The 19,764-nt window shown below is 52.9% G+C and overlaps 1 protein-coding gene across 1 annotated transcript in view; it reads right to left on the minus strand.

Moving 5' to 3' along the window:
* Positions 1–19,764, minus strand: part of LOC140391391 (T-cell surface protein tactile-like) — a 187,579-nt gene that overhangs the window by 69,554 nt on the left and 98,261 nt on the right. The window contains exon 6 of the mRNA XM_072475939.1: positions 2,655–2,739. Coding sequence (XP_072332040.1) covers positions 2,655–2,739 — 85 coding nt within the window. The remainder of the gene's footprint in view (positions 1–2,654; positions 2,740–19,764) is intronic.

A 19,764-nucleotide genomic window follows, 5' to 3' on the forward strand; every position in this document is an offset into this window, starting at 1 on the left:
CTATCCATGTATTTGTCGAGATCCCTTTTGAACGCCGTTAATGCATCTCCTTCCACAACCTCTTCTGGCAATGCATTCCAGGTACTCTCCATCCTCTGTGTAAAAGACCTGCCTCGCAAATCTCCTCTAAGCTTTACCCCATGAACCTTAAACCTATGCCCGTTTATGACTGACCCATCCATCCTGGGAAAGAGTGCCTGCCCATCCACTCTATCCATGCCCCTCATAATCTTGTTGACCACTCTCAGATCACCCCTCAACCGCCGACGATCTAATGAAAACAGTCCGAGTCTCTTCGCATAGCTAACACCCTCCAGACCAGGCAACATCCTGGTAAATCTCCTCTGCATCCTCTCCAAAGCCTCCACATCCTTCTGGTAGTATGATGACCAGAATTGTGTGCGATATTCCAAATGCGGCCTCACCAAGGTTCTATACAAATATAGCATGACTTGCCAGTTTTTATACTCAATGCCCCATGCAATGAAGGCAAGCATTCCGTATGATTCCCTGACTACTTTGTCCACTTGTGTTGCCACTTTCAAAGATCTGTGGACCTGCACGTCCAGATCTCTCTGACTTTCTATATTCCTAAGAGTTTTGACATTTCTGATATATTTCCCCTCTATGTTAGAATTACCAAAATGCATTACCTCACATTTGTCTGGATTATACTCCATTTGCTATTTCTCTGCCCAAGACTCCTACCTATCTCCTATGTCCTGCTGTACCCTCAACACTATCTGCCACTCCGCCAACCTTGATGCCATCCGTGAACTTGCTAATCAGATCAGCTACATTTTCCTCCAAATTGTTTATGCAGGGAGTAGAAACGACCCAGGAGGCTGGGAATTCTGCAGTGAGCACAGTAACTCACCTCCTGACTCCCCAAAGCCTGGCCTTATCTACAAGGTTCAAGTCAAGAATGCAATGAAACAGTCTCTGTCTGCAACTCCACCAATGCTCAAGAAATTCAATACAATCCAGTATAAAACAGTCCACCAAATCAGCACCACGTCCACTGCTTTAAACATTCACTCCCTAACCACTGATCCACTGTGCAACAGCGTGTACCATATACAAGGTGCACCACTGCAACTCACCAAGACTCCTGCAGCACCTTCCAAACCTGCAACTGCGACCATCTAGAAGCAAAAGAGCAGTATACACATAGGAACGCCATAAGTGGTCCTCCAGCCACACACCATCCTGACTTGAAACTATATTGCCATTCCTTTACTGGCACTGGATTGAAATCCTGGAATTCCTTTCCTCACAGCTGTATGAATGTACCTGCACCATAATAACTGCAATGTTTTAAGAAGGTGATTCACTACCGTCTTCTCGAGGGAATTAGGTGTGAGCACAAAATTAGACGTGAGCCTTGCCAACAATGTTCACGTTCCATGGAAGAATTAAAAAAGTGACATGAATGTAATAAAATGTAATAAGGTGCTTCACAGGACCTTGTAAAGCAAAGATAGCCATCAGGTCACTGAGGTGATATGAGGACGGATAGTCAAAAACTTAGTCATAGAGAGGCTTTAAAAAGCATCTTTAAAAAAAGAGAGTTTGAGGGTCAGTGATGTTGAAGGAGGAAATTCCAGGGCTTAGAAGCTAAGAAGTTGAAGGCATGGCCACTGATGATGGAACAATTCAAATTGGAGATGTGCAAGAGGCAGGAATTAAATGAGCTCAGATATTGTGAAGGGTTGTGAAGCTGGGGGAGATAGGGGCAATACAATGGAAGAATTTATAAACCAGGATGAGAACTTGAAATCTAAGTGTTGCTTGACCAGACGACAGTGTAAATCAGAGAGCACCGGGAAAATAGATGAACAGAACTTGGTGAAAGTAAAGATAGGGGCGGCAGAGTAATGGATTCCCTCAAGCTTATAGAGGGTAGAATATGGTGGACCAGCCAGGAGGGAATTGTCAAGTTCAGAGGCTTGAACAAAGAATTCAGCAGCAGATCAGCTGAGGCAGGGGTCAAGTTTGGCAATGATACACAAGTGGAAATCAGTGCTTAGTTGCTCTTAGTGATCGTGCGGATAGGTGGTCAGAGGCTCCTGGCCAGGTATGACACATAGATTGGGAGCACTCTTGTTTAGTCTCATGCAATTACTAGCAAGAGGGATGGACGCAATAGCTAGGGAATCAAGTTTTTAGTGGTATCCAAAGATGATGGCTTCAGTCTTACCCAATATTTAATTGAAAGAAACTTCTGTTGATCCATTCCTAGATATTGGATATGCAGGCTGATAATTCAGCAATAGTGGAGGAGTCGACCGAGTCGGTGGTGAGGTCGAGCTGGGTAGCGTCAGAGTACATGTGAATAATAGTGTTGTGCGACGGGCAGCATGCAGACGATAATAGCAGGGATCAAGGATAGATCCTTAGGGTCACAAGAGGTATTGTTGTGGGAGCAGGAAGGGAGGCCATGGAATATTAGATAGATTAGATAGATGAAAATGGAACTAGCTGGGTGAAAATGGAGAAGTATCATGTGGTCAACTGTGTCAAACCAATGTTGAAGGAGGATGAGGGGGAATAATCAATATGATTTTTGTCACAGTTTTATGCAGTGAATGGTTGGATAATAACTGTACTAACACTACTAACAACACCGATAGTAAAATGCAAAGTTTTCATACCATTATCCCCATCCTGAGGAAATCCATTCATGTAGAATGTAATATTTGGCTCTGGATAAGCTTTTTGAGAGATACAGGTAGTATTCTGAATAAAAAAAAGATACCACTTTATTTAGACTACAAGGAAACCATTCAAATATACAGAATTGTGCAAATCGTAAATGTTTTTTATCTTTCAGGTTTTCTGATGTAATAGAGATTTTTAAAATTCCAGCAGAATAATTTGATGCAATATTTAATTTTCACTGGTTGTCTAAGATATTGTTCCCTACCCTTTTTTCTGCTGCAATGCCACACTTGGTTCAACCTCAAGAATGAAAGTTTGCAGCGGGGATGTGGGAGTGGGGGAGGGCTCTTCCCTCCCCCACTCCCACATCCCCGCTGCAAACTTTCATTCTTGAGGTTGAACCAAGTGTGGCATTGCTGCAGTGTGGTAGTATGTATTGGGGGTCATGTGGGACTGGAAGCCCTAATGTCATTGGCTGACAGATCCCGGGTCCTGGTTGGCCGTTGACCTCTAGCTCCGCCCTGAAGGCGGAGTATAAGAAGCCGGAGTCCTCCCCCGCAGGCCATTCTACTATCGAGCTGCGGGGGAACAGACATGCTTAATAAAGCCTCATCGACTTCACTCTATTCGTCTCACGGAGTCTTTGTGCGCTACAATTTATTAAGCGTGCCTAAAAAGGACTATGGAGCTCAGGATCATTCCGGAATGCCTGAGGATCAGCCCCCACGCAGTGAACGCGGCAGCAGCCTTCAAGCACTGGCAGACTTACTTCGAGGCCTACCTCAGAACGGCCACCGGCCGGGTCACAAAAGACCAAAAACTACAGGTCCTGCACTCGAGGGTGAGCACGGAGATCTTCTCCCTCATCGAAGACTCGGAGGATTTCCAGACGGCGTTCGCAGCACTGAAAAGTCTCTATGTCCGCCCAGTTAACCAAATCTACGCTCGCTACCAGCTCGCGACGAGACGGCAAGGTCCCGGAGAATCGATGGACGAATTCTATGCCGCGCTGCTGATTTTGGGACGAGCCTGCAGCTGCCCTTCGGTGAACGCAAATGAACACACGGACATGTTAATGCGCGATGCTTTTGTGGCAGGTATGAATTCCTCCCAAATCCGCCAAAGACTTCTAGAAAGAGAGTCGCTAGGACTCTCAGAGGCCCGGGCCCTAGCAGCCTCCCTAGACGTGGCCGCGCGTAATACCTGCGCCTACGGCCCCGACCGCGCGGCAGCCCATTGGGCTCCGTACGTACCCGTCGCGACAAACCCACCCCCCCCCCCGGACACCCCACAGGCTTGCACGGTTCAGACGCCAAGTCGCACCGGGGGCGCCCGCTGCTATTTCTGCGGCCAGGCGAAACACCCCCGGCAGCGCTACCCGGCCTGCGCAGCAATCTGCAAGAGCTGCGGGAAAAAGGGCCATTTCGCGGTTGTGTGCCGGTCCCGCGAGGTCGCCGCCGTCCCGGGCGAACAGGGAGCCCTGCAAGCCGTTTACGCTCCCCACCCGCTGGCGCAGCCGCTCTGGGTCCCGACCACCACGGTCCCGGGAGAACAGGGAGCCCTGCACGCCGCTTACGCTCCCAACCCCCCCCCCCCCGCACCCCATGTATGACCCGCCGGCGCTACCACTTTGGGTCCCGACCACCACTCCCCACCGAGAAGAGGGAGTTCTGGCCGTCTCTAACGCCCCCCTAACCCCCCCCGCGCTCCATGTCTGACCCGCCGGCGCTACCAACTTGGGTCCCGACCACCGCTGTCCCCGGAGAGGAGGGAGCCCCGCGCGGTCCTAACGCTCCCCAACCCCCCCAGCGCCCCATGTGCGATCTGCAGACGCCGCCATTTTGGGTCCCGGCCACCACGAGGGGAGGAAGGGCGCCGCCATCTTGGACCACCCCAAACCTCTACGACGCGTGGGGGCGGCCATTTTGTCCACCCCGCCGCCAACTTGTGACCCCCAGCCACGTGCGATGCATGGGGGCGGCCATTTTGTTCATCCCCGACGCCATCTTGGACGGCAACAACGGGCCCCACTCCACTACTACAACCACGTCTCGCTTCAATTACGCTCGATCAAGCTCGGCCCCGGACACTCCAGACGACGACGACAACGGTGCTAATAAACGGCCACGAGACACCATGCCTAGTCGACTCCGGGAGCACGGAGAGCTTTATCCACCCCGACACGGTAAGACGCTGTTCCTTGACCACCTACCCCAGCGCACAAAAGATTTCCCTAGCAGCAGGATCCCACTCCGTACAGATCCAAGGATTCTGCATAGTTACCCTAACGGTGCAGGGGAGGGAGTTCAAAAACTACAAACTAAACGTCCTTCCCCAACTCTGCGCCCCCACCTTACTGGGACTAGATTTCCAATGCAATCTACAGAGCCTTACGTTCAAATTCGGCGGCCCAATACCCCCACTCACTATCTGCGGCCTCGCAACCCTCAAGGTGCAACCCCCGTCCTTGTTTGCGAACCTCACCCCGGATTGCAAACCCGTCGCCACTAGGAGCAGACGGTACAGCGGCCAGGACCGGACCTTCATTCGGTCCAAAGTCCAGCGGCTACTAAAGGAGGGCATAACCCAGGCCAGCAATAGTCCCTGGAGAGCGCAGGTGGTAGTAGTGAAGACAGGGGAGAAACAAAGGATGGTCATAGACTATAGCCAGACCATCAACAGGTACACACAACTAGACGCGTACCCTCTCCCCCGCATATCCGACCTGGTCAATCGGATTGCCCAATATAAAGTCTTCTCCACCGTGGACCTCAAGTCCGCCTACCATCAGCTCCCCATCCGCCCAAGTGACCGCAAGTACACAGCCTTCGAGGCAGACGGGCGATTATACCACTTCCTAAGGGTCCCATTTGGCGTCACAAACGGGGTCTCGGTCTTCCAACGGGAGATGGACCGAATGGTTGATCAACATGGGTTGCGGGCCACGTTCCCGTATCTCGACAATGTAACCATCTGCGGCCACGACCAGCAGGACCACGACGTCAGCCTCCAAAAATTCCTCCAGACCGCCAAAGCCTTGAACCTCACGTACAACGAGGACAAGTGCGTTTTTAGCACCAATCGGCTAGCCATTCTGGGCTACGTAGTGCGCAATGGCCCCGACCCCGAACGTATGCGCGCCCTCATGGAATTCCCCCTCCCGCACTGCCCAAAAGCACTGAAACGCTGCCTGGGGTTCTTTTCATACTACGCCCAGTGGGTCCCCCAGTATGCAGACAAGGCCCACCCCCTAATACAGACCACGACCTTCCCTCTGTCGACAGAGGCTTGCCAGGCCTTCAGCCGCATCAAAGCGGATATCGCAAAGGCCACGATGCGCGCCATCGACGAGTCCCTCCCCTTCCAGGTCGAGAGCGACGCCTCCGACGTAGCTCTAGCGGCCACCCTTAACCAAGCGGGCAGACCCGTGGCCTTTTTCTCCTGGACCCTCCACGCCTCAGAAATCCGCCACTCCTCAGTGGAAAAGGAAGCCCAAGCCATAGTGGAAGCTGTGCGACATTGGAGGCATTATCTAGCCGGCAGAAGATTCACTCTCCTCACTGACCAACGGTCGGTAGCCTTCATGTTCGATAATGCACTGCGGGGCAAAATCAAAAACGACAAGATCTTAAGGTGGAGGATCGAGCTCTCCACCTTCAACTATGAGATTTTGTATCGTCCCGGAAAGCTGAACGAGCCGTCCGATGCCCTATCCCGCGGCACATGTGCCAACGCACAAATTAACCGCCTCCAAACCCTCCACGAGGACCTCTGCCACCTGGGGGTCACTCGGTTTTTCCACTTCATCAAGTCCCGCAATCTCCCATACTCTTTAGAGGAGGTCCGTACAGTCACAAGGGACTGCCACATCTGCGCGGAATGCAAACCGCATTTTTTCAGGCCGGATGGTGCGCACCTGATTAAGGCCTCCCGCCCCTTTGAACGCCTTAGTCTCGATTTCAAAGGGCCCCTCCCCTCCACTGACCGCAACGCATATTTTCTTAATGTGGTGGACGAATACTCCCGCTTCCCATTCGCCATTCCCTGCTCTGACATGACCGCGGCCACAGTCATTAAAGCCCTGAACACATCTTCACACTGTTCGGTTGCCCCGCATACGTCCACAGCGACAGGGGGTCCTCTTTCATGAGTGACGAGCTGCGCCAGTTCCTGCTCAGTAAGGGCATAGCCTCAAGCAGGACGACCAGCTACAACCCCCGGGGGAACGGGCAAGTAGAGAGGGAGAACGGCACGGTCTGGAAGACCGTCCTACTGGCCCTATGGTCCAGGGACCTCCCAGTTTCACGGTGGCAGGAGGTCTTCCCGGACGCTCTCCACTCCATCCGGTCGTTATTATGTACGAGCACTAATCAAACGCCTCATGAGCGTCTCCTTGTCTTCCCTAGGAGGTCCTCCTCTGGAACGTCACTGCCGACCTAGCTGGCGGCCCCAGGACCCATCTTGCTCCGAAAGCATGTGCGGGCACATAAGGCGGACCCGTTGATCAAAAGGGTTCACCTCCTGCACGCGAACCCGCAGTACGCTTACGTGGAGTACCCCGACGGCCGACAGGACACGGTCTCCCTGCGGGATCTGGCGCCCGCCGGCAACACACACCCCCCCCTTCCTGCCACCGCCGCACCCCGCGACCGCCCCCTTCCCAGGAGGATCGGTTCCCCTCCCCTCAGGCCCGACCAAGAATAAAGCCCAAGCTGTAACCGTTCCCCCGGGGGTTGTAGCTGGTCGTCCTGCTTGAGACCGGTACAAGCACCACCACCACCACCGGGGCCGAGGCGATCGACACGGACGACCAGACCGCCCGACCGACTCGTGGCGTCGATCTAAATCAAAATATGGACTTTTCACAAGAACATTTTGCTTTTCTCCCTATACCCTCTGTAAATAGTTGAAACAGGACAAAATTGTACAATACTGTATTGCCATGTGAATGTATTTTTTTCCTCCCAGGACCAGCCCTGTAAACCCTTACCACCATACGAAGCATCACCCCGCCGGGTTCATTTTTGACAAGGGGTGAATGTGGTAGTATGTATTGGGGGTCATGTGGGACTGGAAGCCCTAATGTCATTGGCTGACAGATCCCGGGTCCTGGTTGGCCGTTGACCTCTAGCTCCGCCCCGAAGGCGGAGTATAAGAAGCCGGAGTCCTCCCCCGCAGGCCATTCTACTATCGAGCTGCGGGGGAACAGACACGCTTAATAAAGCCTCATCGACTTCACTCTATTCGTCTCACGGAGTCTTTGTGCGCTACAAGCAGAAAAAAGGTTAGGGAACAATATCTTAGACAACCAGCTGTTGAGCAAAGTGCTGGGAGTGGGGTTGAAACAGGCACACAAACAAAGGCATCTACCATTTTGCAGGTTGTGTTGATGTCAGCAAGCAGACATCAGAGCTCAATGGATTAGGCCTTGCCCCTAGATACAAACAACACACGTATTTAAAGTGGCCTCACAATCAATCTCTGGACTGTCTGATAGACATCAATTTAGACGAGACGCTGAGAAGCAGTGAATCGATGCTTTAACAAACTAAATATGTGCCGACCTGTAGCTCCTCCCGCACTGCAGGACTGCCACAGATCAACAGGCTTTATACCCCCACAGCTGGGCGGAGCCACAGGCGGAGCCAACAGCAGCACCAATAATAGAACAGCAATAACAATAAGTATATACAACAGTGGAGATAACAATACTAATAGAACAGTAGAACAATAGTGAACATATATACAACAGCCTTACGCAGCCATACAAGGCTCACCACATTCACCCCCCATTAAAGAAAAGTCCGGCAGGGGGTGAAAGGGACTCACAAGTTCAGTCTCACAGGAGGAAGAATTGTTCGCTGCGAACCCCTCAGCTCCGGCTGCGGCTTGGACACTGGTGTAAAACCTTTGGCAATGGGAGCACATCATCCGCACAACAGGGTCCCGGATAGGGTGATGACGCAGAGGCAGGACCCTGTGGGAGATGTTGGTAAGTAGTCAGCATGGCTTTGTGAAGGGTAGGTCATGCCTCACAAACCTTATTGAGTTCTTTGAGAAGGTGACTGAACAGGTAGACGAGGGTAGAGCAGTTGATGTGGTGTATATGGATTTCAGCAAAGCATTTGATAAGGTTCCCCACGGTAGGCTATTGCAAAAAATACGGAGGCTGGGGATTGAGGGTGATTTAGAGATGTGGATCAGAAATTGGCTAGCTGAAAGAAGACAGAGGGTGGTGGTTGATGGGAAATGTTCAGAATGGAGTACAGTCACAAGTGGAGTACCACAAGGATCTGTTCTGGGGCTGTTGCTGTTTGTCATTTTTATCAATGACCTAGAGGAAGGCACAGAAGGGTGGGCAAGTAAATTTGCAGACGATACTAAAGTCGGTGGTGTTGTCGATAGTGTGGAAGGATGTAGCAGGTTACAGAGGGATTATAGATAAGCTGCAGAGCTGGGCTGAGAGGTAGCAAATGGAGTTTAATGTAGAGAAGTGTGAGGTGATTCACTTTGGAAGGAATAACAGGAATGCGGAATATTTGGCTAATGGTAAAGTTCTTGAAAGTGTGGATGAGCAGAGGGATCTAGGTGTCCATGTACATAGATCCCTGAAAGTTGCCCATGTACATAGATCCCTGAAAGTTGCCACCCAGGTTGATAGGGTTGTGAAGAAGGCCTATGGAGTGTTGGCCTTTATTGGTAGAGGGATTGAGTTCCGGAGTCGGGAGGTCATGTTGCAGCTGTACAGAACTCTGGTCCGGCCTCATTTGGAGTATTGCGTACAGTTCTGGTCACCGCACTATAGGAAGGACGTGGAGGCTTTGGAGCGGGTGCAGAGGAGATTTACCAGGATGTTGCCTGGTATGGAGGGAAAATCTTATGAGGAAAGGCTGATGGACTTGAGGTTGTTTTCGTTGGAGAGAAGAAGGTTAAGAGGAGACTTAATAGAGGCATACAAAATGATCAGGGGGTTGGATAGGGTGGACAGTGAGAGCCTTCTCCCGCGGATGGATATGGCTGGCACGAGGGGACATAACTTTAAACTGAGGGGTAATAGATATAGGACAGAGGTCAGAGGTAGGTTCTTTACGCAAAGAGTAGTGAGGCCGTGGAATGCCCTACCTGCTACAGTAGTGAACTCGCCAACATTGAGGGCATTTAAAAGTTTATTGGATAAACATATGGATGATAATGGCATAGTGTAGGTTAGATGGCTTTTTGTTTCGGTGCAACATCGTGGGCCGAAGGGCCTGTACTGCGCTGTATTGTTCTATGTTCTATGTTCTATAAGTGTAGGTGGGGAAGTGGGTGGGCAGGTGGCTGGGAGGGGCACGGTGATAATGGGCGCGGGGATACCCGCAGGAGCCAGGTCCCGGAGGGAGACTGTGTTCTGTCGTCCATCGCGGTGTGCCACATATGCGTACTGAGGCTTCGCATGGAGAAGCTGAAAATGCTCGACCAGGGGATCGGCCTTCTGGCTCCTCGCATGTTTCCATAGGAGGACCGGCCCAGGTTTCGTTAACCAGACCAGGAGCGAGACCCCGGAGATCGACATCCTGGGAAAGACAAATAGATGGTTGTGAGGGGTCTCGTTTGTGGCAGTACATAGAAATGACCGGATGGAGGGGAGCGCTTCAGGGAGGACCTCTTGCCAGCGGGAGACTGGGAAACTTCTAGACCGTAGGGCCAGAAGGATGGCCTTCCAGACCGTAGCATTCTCCCTCTCCACCTACCCGTTCCCCCGGGGGCTGATAGTCCTGCTCGAGGCGACGCCCTGACTGAGCAGGTACTGACGCAGCTCCTCACTCATAAAAGAGGAGCCCCGATTGCTATATATATAGGCGGGGAAACCAAACAGGGAGAAAATGCTGTGCAGGGCCTTGATGACAGTGGCAGAGGACATATCAGGACAAGGGATTGCAAACGGGAAGCGGGAGTACTCATCAACAACGCTGAGAAAGTACACATTACGGTCCGTGGAGGGGAGTGGCCCTTTGAAGTCCATGCTGAGGCATTCAAAAGAGCGGGAGGCCTTCTCCAGGTGAGTCTTGACCGGCCGATAGAAGTGCGGTTTGCACTCTGCACAGATTTGGCAATTCCTGGTCACAGCCCTGACACCGTCAGTGGAGTAGGGCAGGCCTTGACGAAGTGAAGAAGCCGGGTGACCCCCGGGTGACAGAGGTCGTTGTGGATGGCCTGTAACCGGTCTGTTTGCGTGCTGGCGCATATACCGCAGGACAGGGCATCTGGGGCTCGTTGAGCTTCCCAGGGCGATATAAGATGTCGTAGTTATAGGTGGAGAGTTCGATTCTCCCCCGCAAAATCTTGTCGTTCTTAATCTTGCCCCGCTGCGTGTTATTAAACATGAAGGCAACTGACCATTGGTCTGTGAGGAGAGGGAATATCTTGCCGGCCAGGTAATGCCTCCAGTGTCGCACAGCTTCCATAATGGCTTGTGCCTCCTTCTCGACGGAGGAGTGTTGAATCTCGGAGGCATTGAGGATACGGGAAAAAAAGGCAACAGGCCTTCCTCCCTGGTTGAGGGTGGCGGCCAGGGCATTGCTCTCCACCTGGAATGGAAGGGATTCATCCACAGCGTGCATCGTGGCCTTGGCAATGTCGGCTCTGATGCGGTTGAAAGCAGGCCTCAGCCGTCAGGGGAAAAATGGTGGACTTAATGAGAGGGTGGGCCTTTTCCGCGTAGTTGGGGACCCACTGGGCATAATACGAGAAAAACCCCAGGCATCGTTTCAGGGCCTTGGGGCAGTGGGGAAGGGGGAGCTGGAGAGCGGGGCGCATGCGGTCGGGGTCGGGCCCTAGGACACCGTTTTCCACGACATAGCCAAGGATGGCTAGCCGGGTTGTGCGGAAAACGCATTTCTCCTTATTGTAGGTTAAATTAAGGAGTCGGGCGGTGCGGAGGAATTTGTCTAGGTTCGCGTCATGGTCCTGCAGGTCATGGCGGCAGATGTTGACATTATCCAAGTACGGGAACATGGCCCGCAGCCCGTACTGGTCCACCATTCGGTCCATTGTTCGTTGGAAGACCGAAACCCTGTTGGTGATGCCGAAGGGGACCCTGAGGAAATGGAAGAGGCGGCTATCTGCCTCGAAGGCAGTGTACTGACGGTCTTCCGGCCGGATCGGGAGCTGGTGGTACGCCGACTTCAAGTCGATCGTAGAAAAGACTCGATACTGCGCAATCTGATTGATCATATCAAATATGCGTGGGAGGGGGTATGCATCGAGCTGCGTGTACTGGTTGATCGTCTGACTGTAGTCGACTACCATCCGGTTCTTTTCCCCGCTCCTGACGACTACCACATGCGCTCTCGAGGGGCTGTTGCTGGCCTCGATGATCCCTTCCTCCAGAAACCGCTGAACATCTGACCTGATGAAGGTCTTGTCCTGAGCACTGTACTGTCTGCTCCGGGTGGCGACGGGCTTACAGTCTGGGGTGAGGTTCGCGAAGAGCGAGGGAGGGGCGACCTTCAGGGTTGCGAGGCTACAGATCATGAGAGGGGGCAGGGGTCCCCCGAATTTTAGTGTTAGGCTTCTGAGGTTGCACTGGAAATCGAACCCGAGCAGGAGGGGAGCGCAGAGATGAGGGAGGACATAGAGCTTAAAGTTAGTGTACTCTACGCCTTGTATTGACAGGTTTGCGACGCAATACCCCCAGATCTGTACGGTGTGCGAACCGGACACGAGATGGGGAGGACCTGGAGGGCGCAGCGCCTTACCATATCCGGGTGGACAAAACTATCTGTGCTACCGGAGTCGAAGAGGCAGGACGCCTCCTGCCCGTTGAGTTTGACAGCCATCACGAGTTTCACAGATGGTAAGGCTGGGACTGATCGAGCTAGACCGAGCTGCGGTAATGCGAAGGACTGTCTGTGGCAGCAGCGTGATCACAAAATGGCGGCGCCGGCAATGTTGGCCAAGATGGCGGCGGCCACAGGTCGCGTATGGCGGGCCGCTTCGGCGACGATGACCAAGATGGCGTCCTCCACGGGACGCATGCGGCGGATGACGCGTCGGAAGGGGGCGGTCCCGGCAGGCACAATGCCACGTTATGGGATCTGTGAGCCTCAGGCCGACAGGCTTTTCATTTTGGGGCTTCAGAGCGGCTCAGACATACCTTCGCAAAATGATCTTTCTTGCCGCGCTCATTACACACAGCGCTGCGTGTTGGGCAGCGCAGCCGGGGATGCTGGCCCTGCCCACAGAAATAACAGCAAGGTCCTCCGGAGCTGGCCGGCAGCCGTGCAGCGCAGGAGTGAGATACGCCTGGGTCGGGTGATGGCTTCACCTCTGACGTCCCCGAGGATGCCATGTGGTCGGACGGGAAGGCCTCGAGGCTCTGGAAAGCCACTTCTAATGAGGTAGTCAGCTTCAATGTCGCCTCGAGATCGAGAGCCCCTTTCTCGAGGAGGCGCTGCCGGACATAGCTGGACCGGACTCCAGCCACATAAGTGTCCCGAATCATTAGCTCCGAATGCTCCGATGCAGAGACCACCCGGCAGTTACAACTGCGGGTGAGTACCCTCAACTCACGAAGATATTCCACGAGCGACTCACCCTGGCGCTGTTGCCGCGTGGTGAGGAGGTGTCGGGCGAGGACCTCATTGACCGGCCTCACAAACTGTTCCTTGAGTACATCTACAGCCTCCGTATATGAGCCCGCATCTTGGGTTAACTGGAAGATCCGGTGGCTCACACGGGCGTTGAGGAGACGTTGCTTCAGTGCCGGGGAAACCGCAGCAGTCGAGGAACAAAGAACAAAGAACAAAGAAATGTACAGCACAGGAACAGGCCCTTCGGCCCTCCAAGCCCGTGCCGACCATGCTGCCCGACTAAACTACAATCTTCTCCACTTCCTGGGTCCGTATCCCTCTATTCCCATCCTATTCATGTATTTGTCAAGATGCCCCTTAAATGTCACTATCGTCCCTGCAACCACCACCTCCTCCGGTAGCGAGTTCCAGGCACCCACTACCCTCTGCGTAAAAAACCCTCATAATTTTGTAGACCTCTATCAGGTCGCCCCTCAACCTCCTTCGTTCCAGTGAGAACAAACCGAGTTTATTCAACCGCTCCTCATAGCTAATGCCCTCCATACCAGGCAACATTCTGGTAAATCTCTTCTGCACCCTCTCTAAAGCCTCCACATCCTTCTGGTAGTGTGGCGACCAGAATTGAACACTATACTCCAAGTGTGGCCTAACTAAGGTTCTATACAGCTGTAACATGACTTGCCAATTCTTATACTCAATGCCCCGGCCAATGAAGGCAAGCATGCCGTATGCCTTCTTGACTACCTTCTCCACCTGTGTTGCCCCTGTGTTGCCCCTTACCTGTGGACCTGTACTCCTAGATCTCTTTGACTTTCAATACTCTTGAGGGTTCTACCATTCACTGTATATTCCCTACCTGCATTAGACCTTCCAAAATGCATTACCTCACATTTGTCCGGATTAAACTCCATCTGTCATCTCTCCGCCCAAGTCTCCAAACAATCTAAATCCTGCTGTATCCTCTGACAGTCCTCATCGCTGTCCACAATTCCACCAACCTTTGTGTCGTCTGCAAACTTACTAATCAGACCAGTTACATTTTCCTCCAAATCATTTATATATAAGGTTCCCGAAAATTGCCGTATTTATCCTTCTTCCTCATAGGAACATGCCGGTCCTGAATTCCTTTCAACTGACACTTGAAAGCCTCCCACATGTCAGATGTTGATTTGCCCTCAAACATCCGCCCCCAATCTATGTTCTTCAGTTCCCGTCTAATATTGTTATAATTAGCCTTCCCCCAATTTAGCACATTCATCCTAGGACCACTCTTATCCTTGTCCACCAGCACTTTAAAACTTACTGAATTGTGGTCACTGTTCCCGAAATGCTCCCCTACTGAAACATCTACCACCTGGCCAGGTCCAGTACCGCCCCTTCCCTAGTTGGACTGTCCACATATTGTTTTAAGAAGCCCTCCTGGATGCTCCTCACAAACTCCGCCCCGTCTAAGCCCCTGGCACTAAGTGAGTCCCAGTCAATATTGTTGAAGTTGAAGTCTCCCATCACCACAACCCTGTTGTTTTTACTCTTTTCCAAAATCTGTCTACCTATCTGCTCCTCTATCTCCCGCTGGCTGTTGGGAGGCCTGTAGTAAACCCCCAACATTGTGACTGCACCCTTCTTATTCCTGATCTCTACCCATATAGCTTCACTGCCCTCTGAGGTGTCCTCTCGCAGTACAGCTGTGATATTCTCCCTAACCAGTAGCGCAACTCCGCCACCCCTTTTACATTACCCTCTATCCCGCCTGAAACATCTAAATCCTGGAACGTTTAGCTGCCAATCCTGCCCTTCCCTCAACAAGGTCTCTGTAATGGCAACAACATCATAGTTCCAAGTACTAATCCAAGCTCTAAGTTCATCTGCCCTACCCGTAATACTTCTTGCATTAAAACATATGCACTTCAGGCCACCAGACCCGCTGTGTTCAGCAACTTCTCCCTGTCTGCTCTGCCTCAGAGCCCCACTGTCGCTATTCCCAAGTTCTCCCTCAATGCTCTCACCTTCTGATCTATTTCTCCCGTGCCCACCCCCCTGCCATACTAGTTTAAACCCTCCCGTGTGACACTAGCAAACCTCGCGGCCAGGATATTTATGCCTCTCCAGTTTAGATGCAACCCGTCCTTCTTATAAAAGTCACACCTGCCCCGGAAGAGCTCCCAGTGGTCCAGGTAACGGAAACCCTCCCTCCTACACCAGCTGTTTAGCCACATGTTTAGCTGCTCTATCTTACTATTTCTAGCCTCACTGGCACGTGATCCCGAGATTACAACCCTAGAGGTCCTGTCTTTTAACTTTCTGCCTAGCTCCCTGAGCTCCTGCTGCAGGACCTCATGCCCCTTCCTGCCTATGTCGTTAGTACCAATATGTACAATGACCTCTGCCTGTTTGCCCTCCCCCTTCAGGATGCCCTCTACCCGTTCGGAGACATCCTGGACCCTGGCACCAGGGAGGCAACATACCATCCTGGAGTCTCTTTCACGTCCACAGAAGCACCTATTTGTGCCCCTGACTATAGAGTCCCCTATTACTTTTGCTCTTCTGCGCTTTGACCCTCCCTTCTGAACATCAGAGCCAGCCGTGGTGCCACTGCTCTGGCTGCTGCTGTTTTCCCCTGATAGGCTATCCCCCCCCCCCGACAGTATCCAAAGGGGTATACCTGTTCGAGAGGGGGACAACCACAGGGGATTCCTGCACTGACTGCCTGCCCTTTCTGGTGGTCACCCATTTCTCTGCCTGCACCTTGGGTGTGACCACATTTATATAACTGCGATCTATGACGCTTTCCGCCACTTGCATGCTCCTAGGTGCATCCAATTGCTGCTCCAACCGAACCATGCGGTCTGTGAGGAGCTCCAGTTGGGTGCACTTTCTGCAGATGAAGCCATCCGGGACGCTGGAAGCCTCCCGGACCTGCCACATCTCACAGTCAGAGCACTGCACCCCTCTAACTGACATTGCGTCAATTAATTAAAATTAAAAGTTAAAAAAATTTTTTTATATATATATTTTTTTAAGTTACTGTTAACTATCTGTTTCCTAGCACTAGATTTCTAATATAAATGCGAAAGCTAAATATAGTACTCTCCGATCTCTGGCTTAGATACCCCTCTAAATTATAATTAAGTAATTATGTTTAATTAGTTACCAATGCTTAATTTTTTAAATTTAGTGTAGATTTCCAACCAGCCACTCAGGTCACAGCTTTTCTGTGATGTCACTTCAGTTTCCCCCCGAAACACACAATTTCAAAAAGGTATAAAAGTAAAAATGAGTAACAATCACTTACTTACCTTCTTACCTTCTGAGTGTCTTAGATGTTCTCAGGTTCTCTCCCTGACAGAGACTGCTCTTCCTCCTCCGAACGGCTCCCGAAACTAGGCCGCGATCTTTCAAAATCTCCTCTCTGACTCGCAGCTCCCGCGCTTTTTAAATCTCCCGCGCTTTTTAAATCTCCTGGCTCTCTCTCCTCTCGCACTGTTTTCAATGTGCCGGCTGTCTCTCCTCCCGCGCTGTTTTCACTGTCCCGGCTGTCTCTCCTCCCGCGCTGTTTTCAATGTGCCGGCTGTCTCTCCTCCCGCGCTGTTTTCAATGTCCCGGCTGTCTCTCCTCTCGCGCTGTTTTCACTGTCCCGGCTGTCTCTCCTCTCGCGCTGTTTTCATTGTCCCGGCTGTCTCTCCTCCCGCGCTGTTTTCACTGACCCGGCTGTCTCTCCTCCCGCGCTGTTTTCACTGTGCCGGCTGTCTCTCCTCCCGCGCTGTTTTCACTGACCCGGCTGTCTCTCCTCCCGTGCTGTTTTCACTGTCCCGGCTGTCTCTCCTCCCGCGCTGTTTTCACTCTCCCGGCTGTCTCTCCTCCCGCGCTGTTTTCACTGACCCGGCTGTCTCTCCTCCCGCGCTGTTTTCACTGACCCGGCTGTCTCTCCTCTCGCGCTGTTTTCACTGTGCCGGCTGTCTCTCCTCCCACGCTGTTTTCACTGTGCCGGCTGTCTCTCCTCCCGCGCTGTTTTCACTGTCCCGGCTGTCTCACCTCCCGCGCTGTTTTCACTGTCCCGGCTGTCTCACCTCCCGCGCTGTTTTCACTGACCCGGCTGTCTCTCCTCCCGCGCTGTTTTCACTGTCCCGGCTGTCTCTCCTCCCGCGCTGTTTTCAATGTGCCGGCTGTCTCTCCTCCCGCGCTGTTTTCACTGTCCCGGCTGTCTCACCTCCCGCGCTGTTTTCACTGTGCCAGCTGTCTCTCCTCCCGCGCTGTTTTCACTGTGCCGGCTGTCACTCCTCCCGCGCTGTTTTCACTGTCCCGGCTGTCTCACCTCCCGCGCTGTCTTCAATGTCCCGGCTGTCTCTCCTCCCGCGCTGTTTTCACTGTCCCGGCTGTCTCTCCTCCCGCGCTGTTTTCACTGTCCCGGCTGTCTCTCCTCTTGCGCTGTTTTCAATGTCCCGGCTGTCTCTCCTCCCGCGCTGTTTTCACTGTCCCGGCTGTCTCTCCTCCCGCGCTGTTTTCACTGTGCCGGCTGTCTCTCCCCCCGTGCTGTCTTCACTGTGCCGGCTTTCTCTCCTCCCGCGCTGTCTTCACTGTGCCGGCTGTCTCTCCTCTCGCGCTGTTTTCACTGTCCCGGCTGTCTCTCCTCCCGCGCTGTTTTCACTGTCCCGGCTGTCTCTCCTCCCGCGCTGTTTTCACTGTGCCGGCTGTCTCTCCTCCCGCGCTGTTTTCACTGTGCCGGCTGTCTCTCCTCCCGCGCTGTTTTCACTGTCCCGGCTGTCTCTCCTCTCGCGCTGTTTTCACTGCCCCGGCTGTCTCTCCTCCCGCGCTGTTTTCACTGTCCCGGCTGTCTCTCCTCCCGCGCTGTTTTCACTGTCCCGGCTGTCTCTCCTCCCGCGCTGTTTTCACTGTCCCGGCTGTCTCTCCTCTCGCGCTGTCTTCACTGTGCCGGCTGTCTCTCCTCCCGCGCTGTTTTCACTGTCCCGGCTGTCTCTCCTCCCGCGCTGTTTTCACTGTGCCGGCTGTCTCTCCTCCCGCGCTGTTTTCACTGTCCCGGCTGTCTCTCCCCCCGTGCTGTCTTCACTGTGCCGGCTGTCTCTCCTCCCGCGCTGTTTTCACTGTCCCGGCTGTCTCTCCTCCCGCGCTGTTTTCACTGTCCCGGCTGTCTCTCCCCCCGCGCTGTTTTCACTGTGCCGGCTGTCTCTCCTCCCGCGCTGTTTTCACTGTCCCGGCTGTCTCTCCTCCCGCGCTGTTTTCACTGTCCTGGCTGTCTCTCCTCCCGCGCTGTTTTCACTGTCCCGGCTGTCTCTCCTCCCGCGCTGTTTTCACTGTGCCGGCTGTCTCTCCTCCCACGCTGTTTTCACTGTCCCGGCTGTCTCTCCTCCCGCGCTGTTTTCACTGACCCGGCTGTCTCTCCTCTCGCGCTGTTTTCACTGTGCCGGCTGTCTCTCCTCCCACGCTGTTTTCACTGTGCCGGCTGTCTCTCCTCCCACGCTGTTTTCACTGTCCCGGCTGTCTCTCCTCCCGCGCTGTTTTCACTGACCCGGCTGTCTCTCCTCTCGCGCTGTTTTCACTGTCCCGGCTGTCTCTCCTCCCGCGCTGTTTTCACTGACCCGGCTGTCTCTCCTCTCGCGCTGTTTTCACTGTGCCGGCTGTCTCTCCTCTCGCGCTGTTTTCACTGTGCCGGCTGTCTCTCCTCCCGCGCTCTTTTCACTGTCCCGGCTGTCTCTCCTCCCGCGCTGTTTTCACTGTGCCGGCTGTCTCTCCTCCCGCGCTGTTTTCACTGTCCCGGCTGTCTCTCCTCTTGCGCTGTTTTCACTGTGCCGGCTGTCTCTCCTCCCGCGCTGTTTTCACTGTATTCGAGGATTCAAGGTAGGCCTCGAAGCAGCTCAGCTAATGCTCAAAGATAGCCGGCGCTTCAGCGGCCTGCGGGTCAAGTTCGAGATGTTAAGGTTTGAGGGCAGCACCCATTATCAAAATTTTAGTTTATTAAATTGATAGACATCAATTCAGACGAGATGCTGAGAAGCAGTGAATCGATGCTTTAATAAACTAAATATGTGCTGACCTGTAGCTCCTCCCGCACTGCAGGACTGCCCCAGATCGACGGGCTTTATACATCCACAGCTGGGCGGAGCCACAGGCAGAGCCAACAGCAGCACCAATAACAAAACAGCAATAACAATAAGTGTATACAACAGTGGAGATAACGATACTAATAGAACAGTAGAACAATAGTGAACATATATACACCAGCCTTACGCAGCCATACGTGACTCACCACACTGTCAAATCAGCATGGCTGCTTTGCAGTGCCATTGCTGTCTCAGAACTTGGGTGAACCACACTTTGGGATCCCTTGATCTAAGGAATATGTTACTGGGACTGGAATTTCATTTGTCACTAGATAATGTTGGTGTCTCATGGCCTCCCCTATAAGGGTCACTGTTGTCAAATTTATGTGATAAAGGTAGTGTAATAAAGAAAACTTTGAACACTAACAAATTATCAAATCTTCCCAAAGACTGTGAGTTAGCAAAGGCTACTG

The sequence above is a fragment of the Scyliorhinus torazame genome, chromosome 15 (genome assembly GCF_047496885.1).
Source record: "Scyliorhinus torazame isolate Kashiwa2021f chromosome 15, sScyTor2.1, whole genome shotgun sequence".
NCBI lineage: Eukaryota > Metazoa > Chordata > Chondrichthyes > Carcharhiniformes > Scyliorhinidae > Scyliorhinus > Scyliorhinus torazame.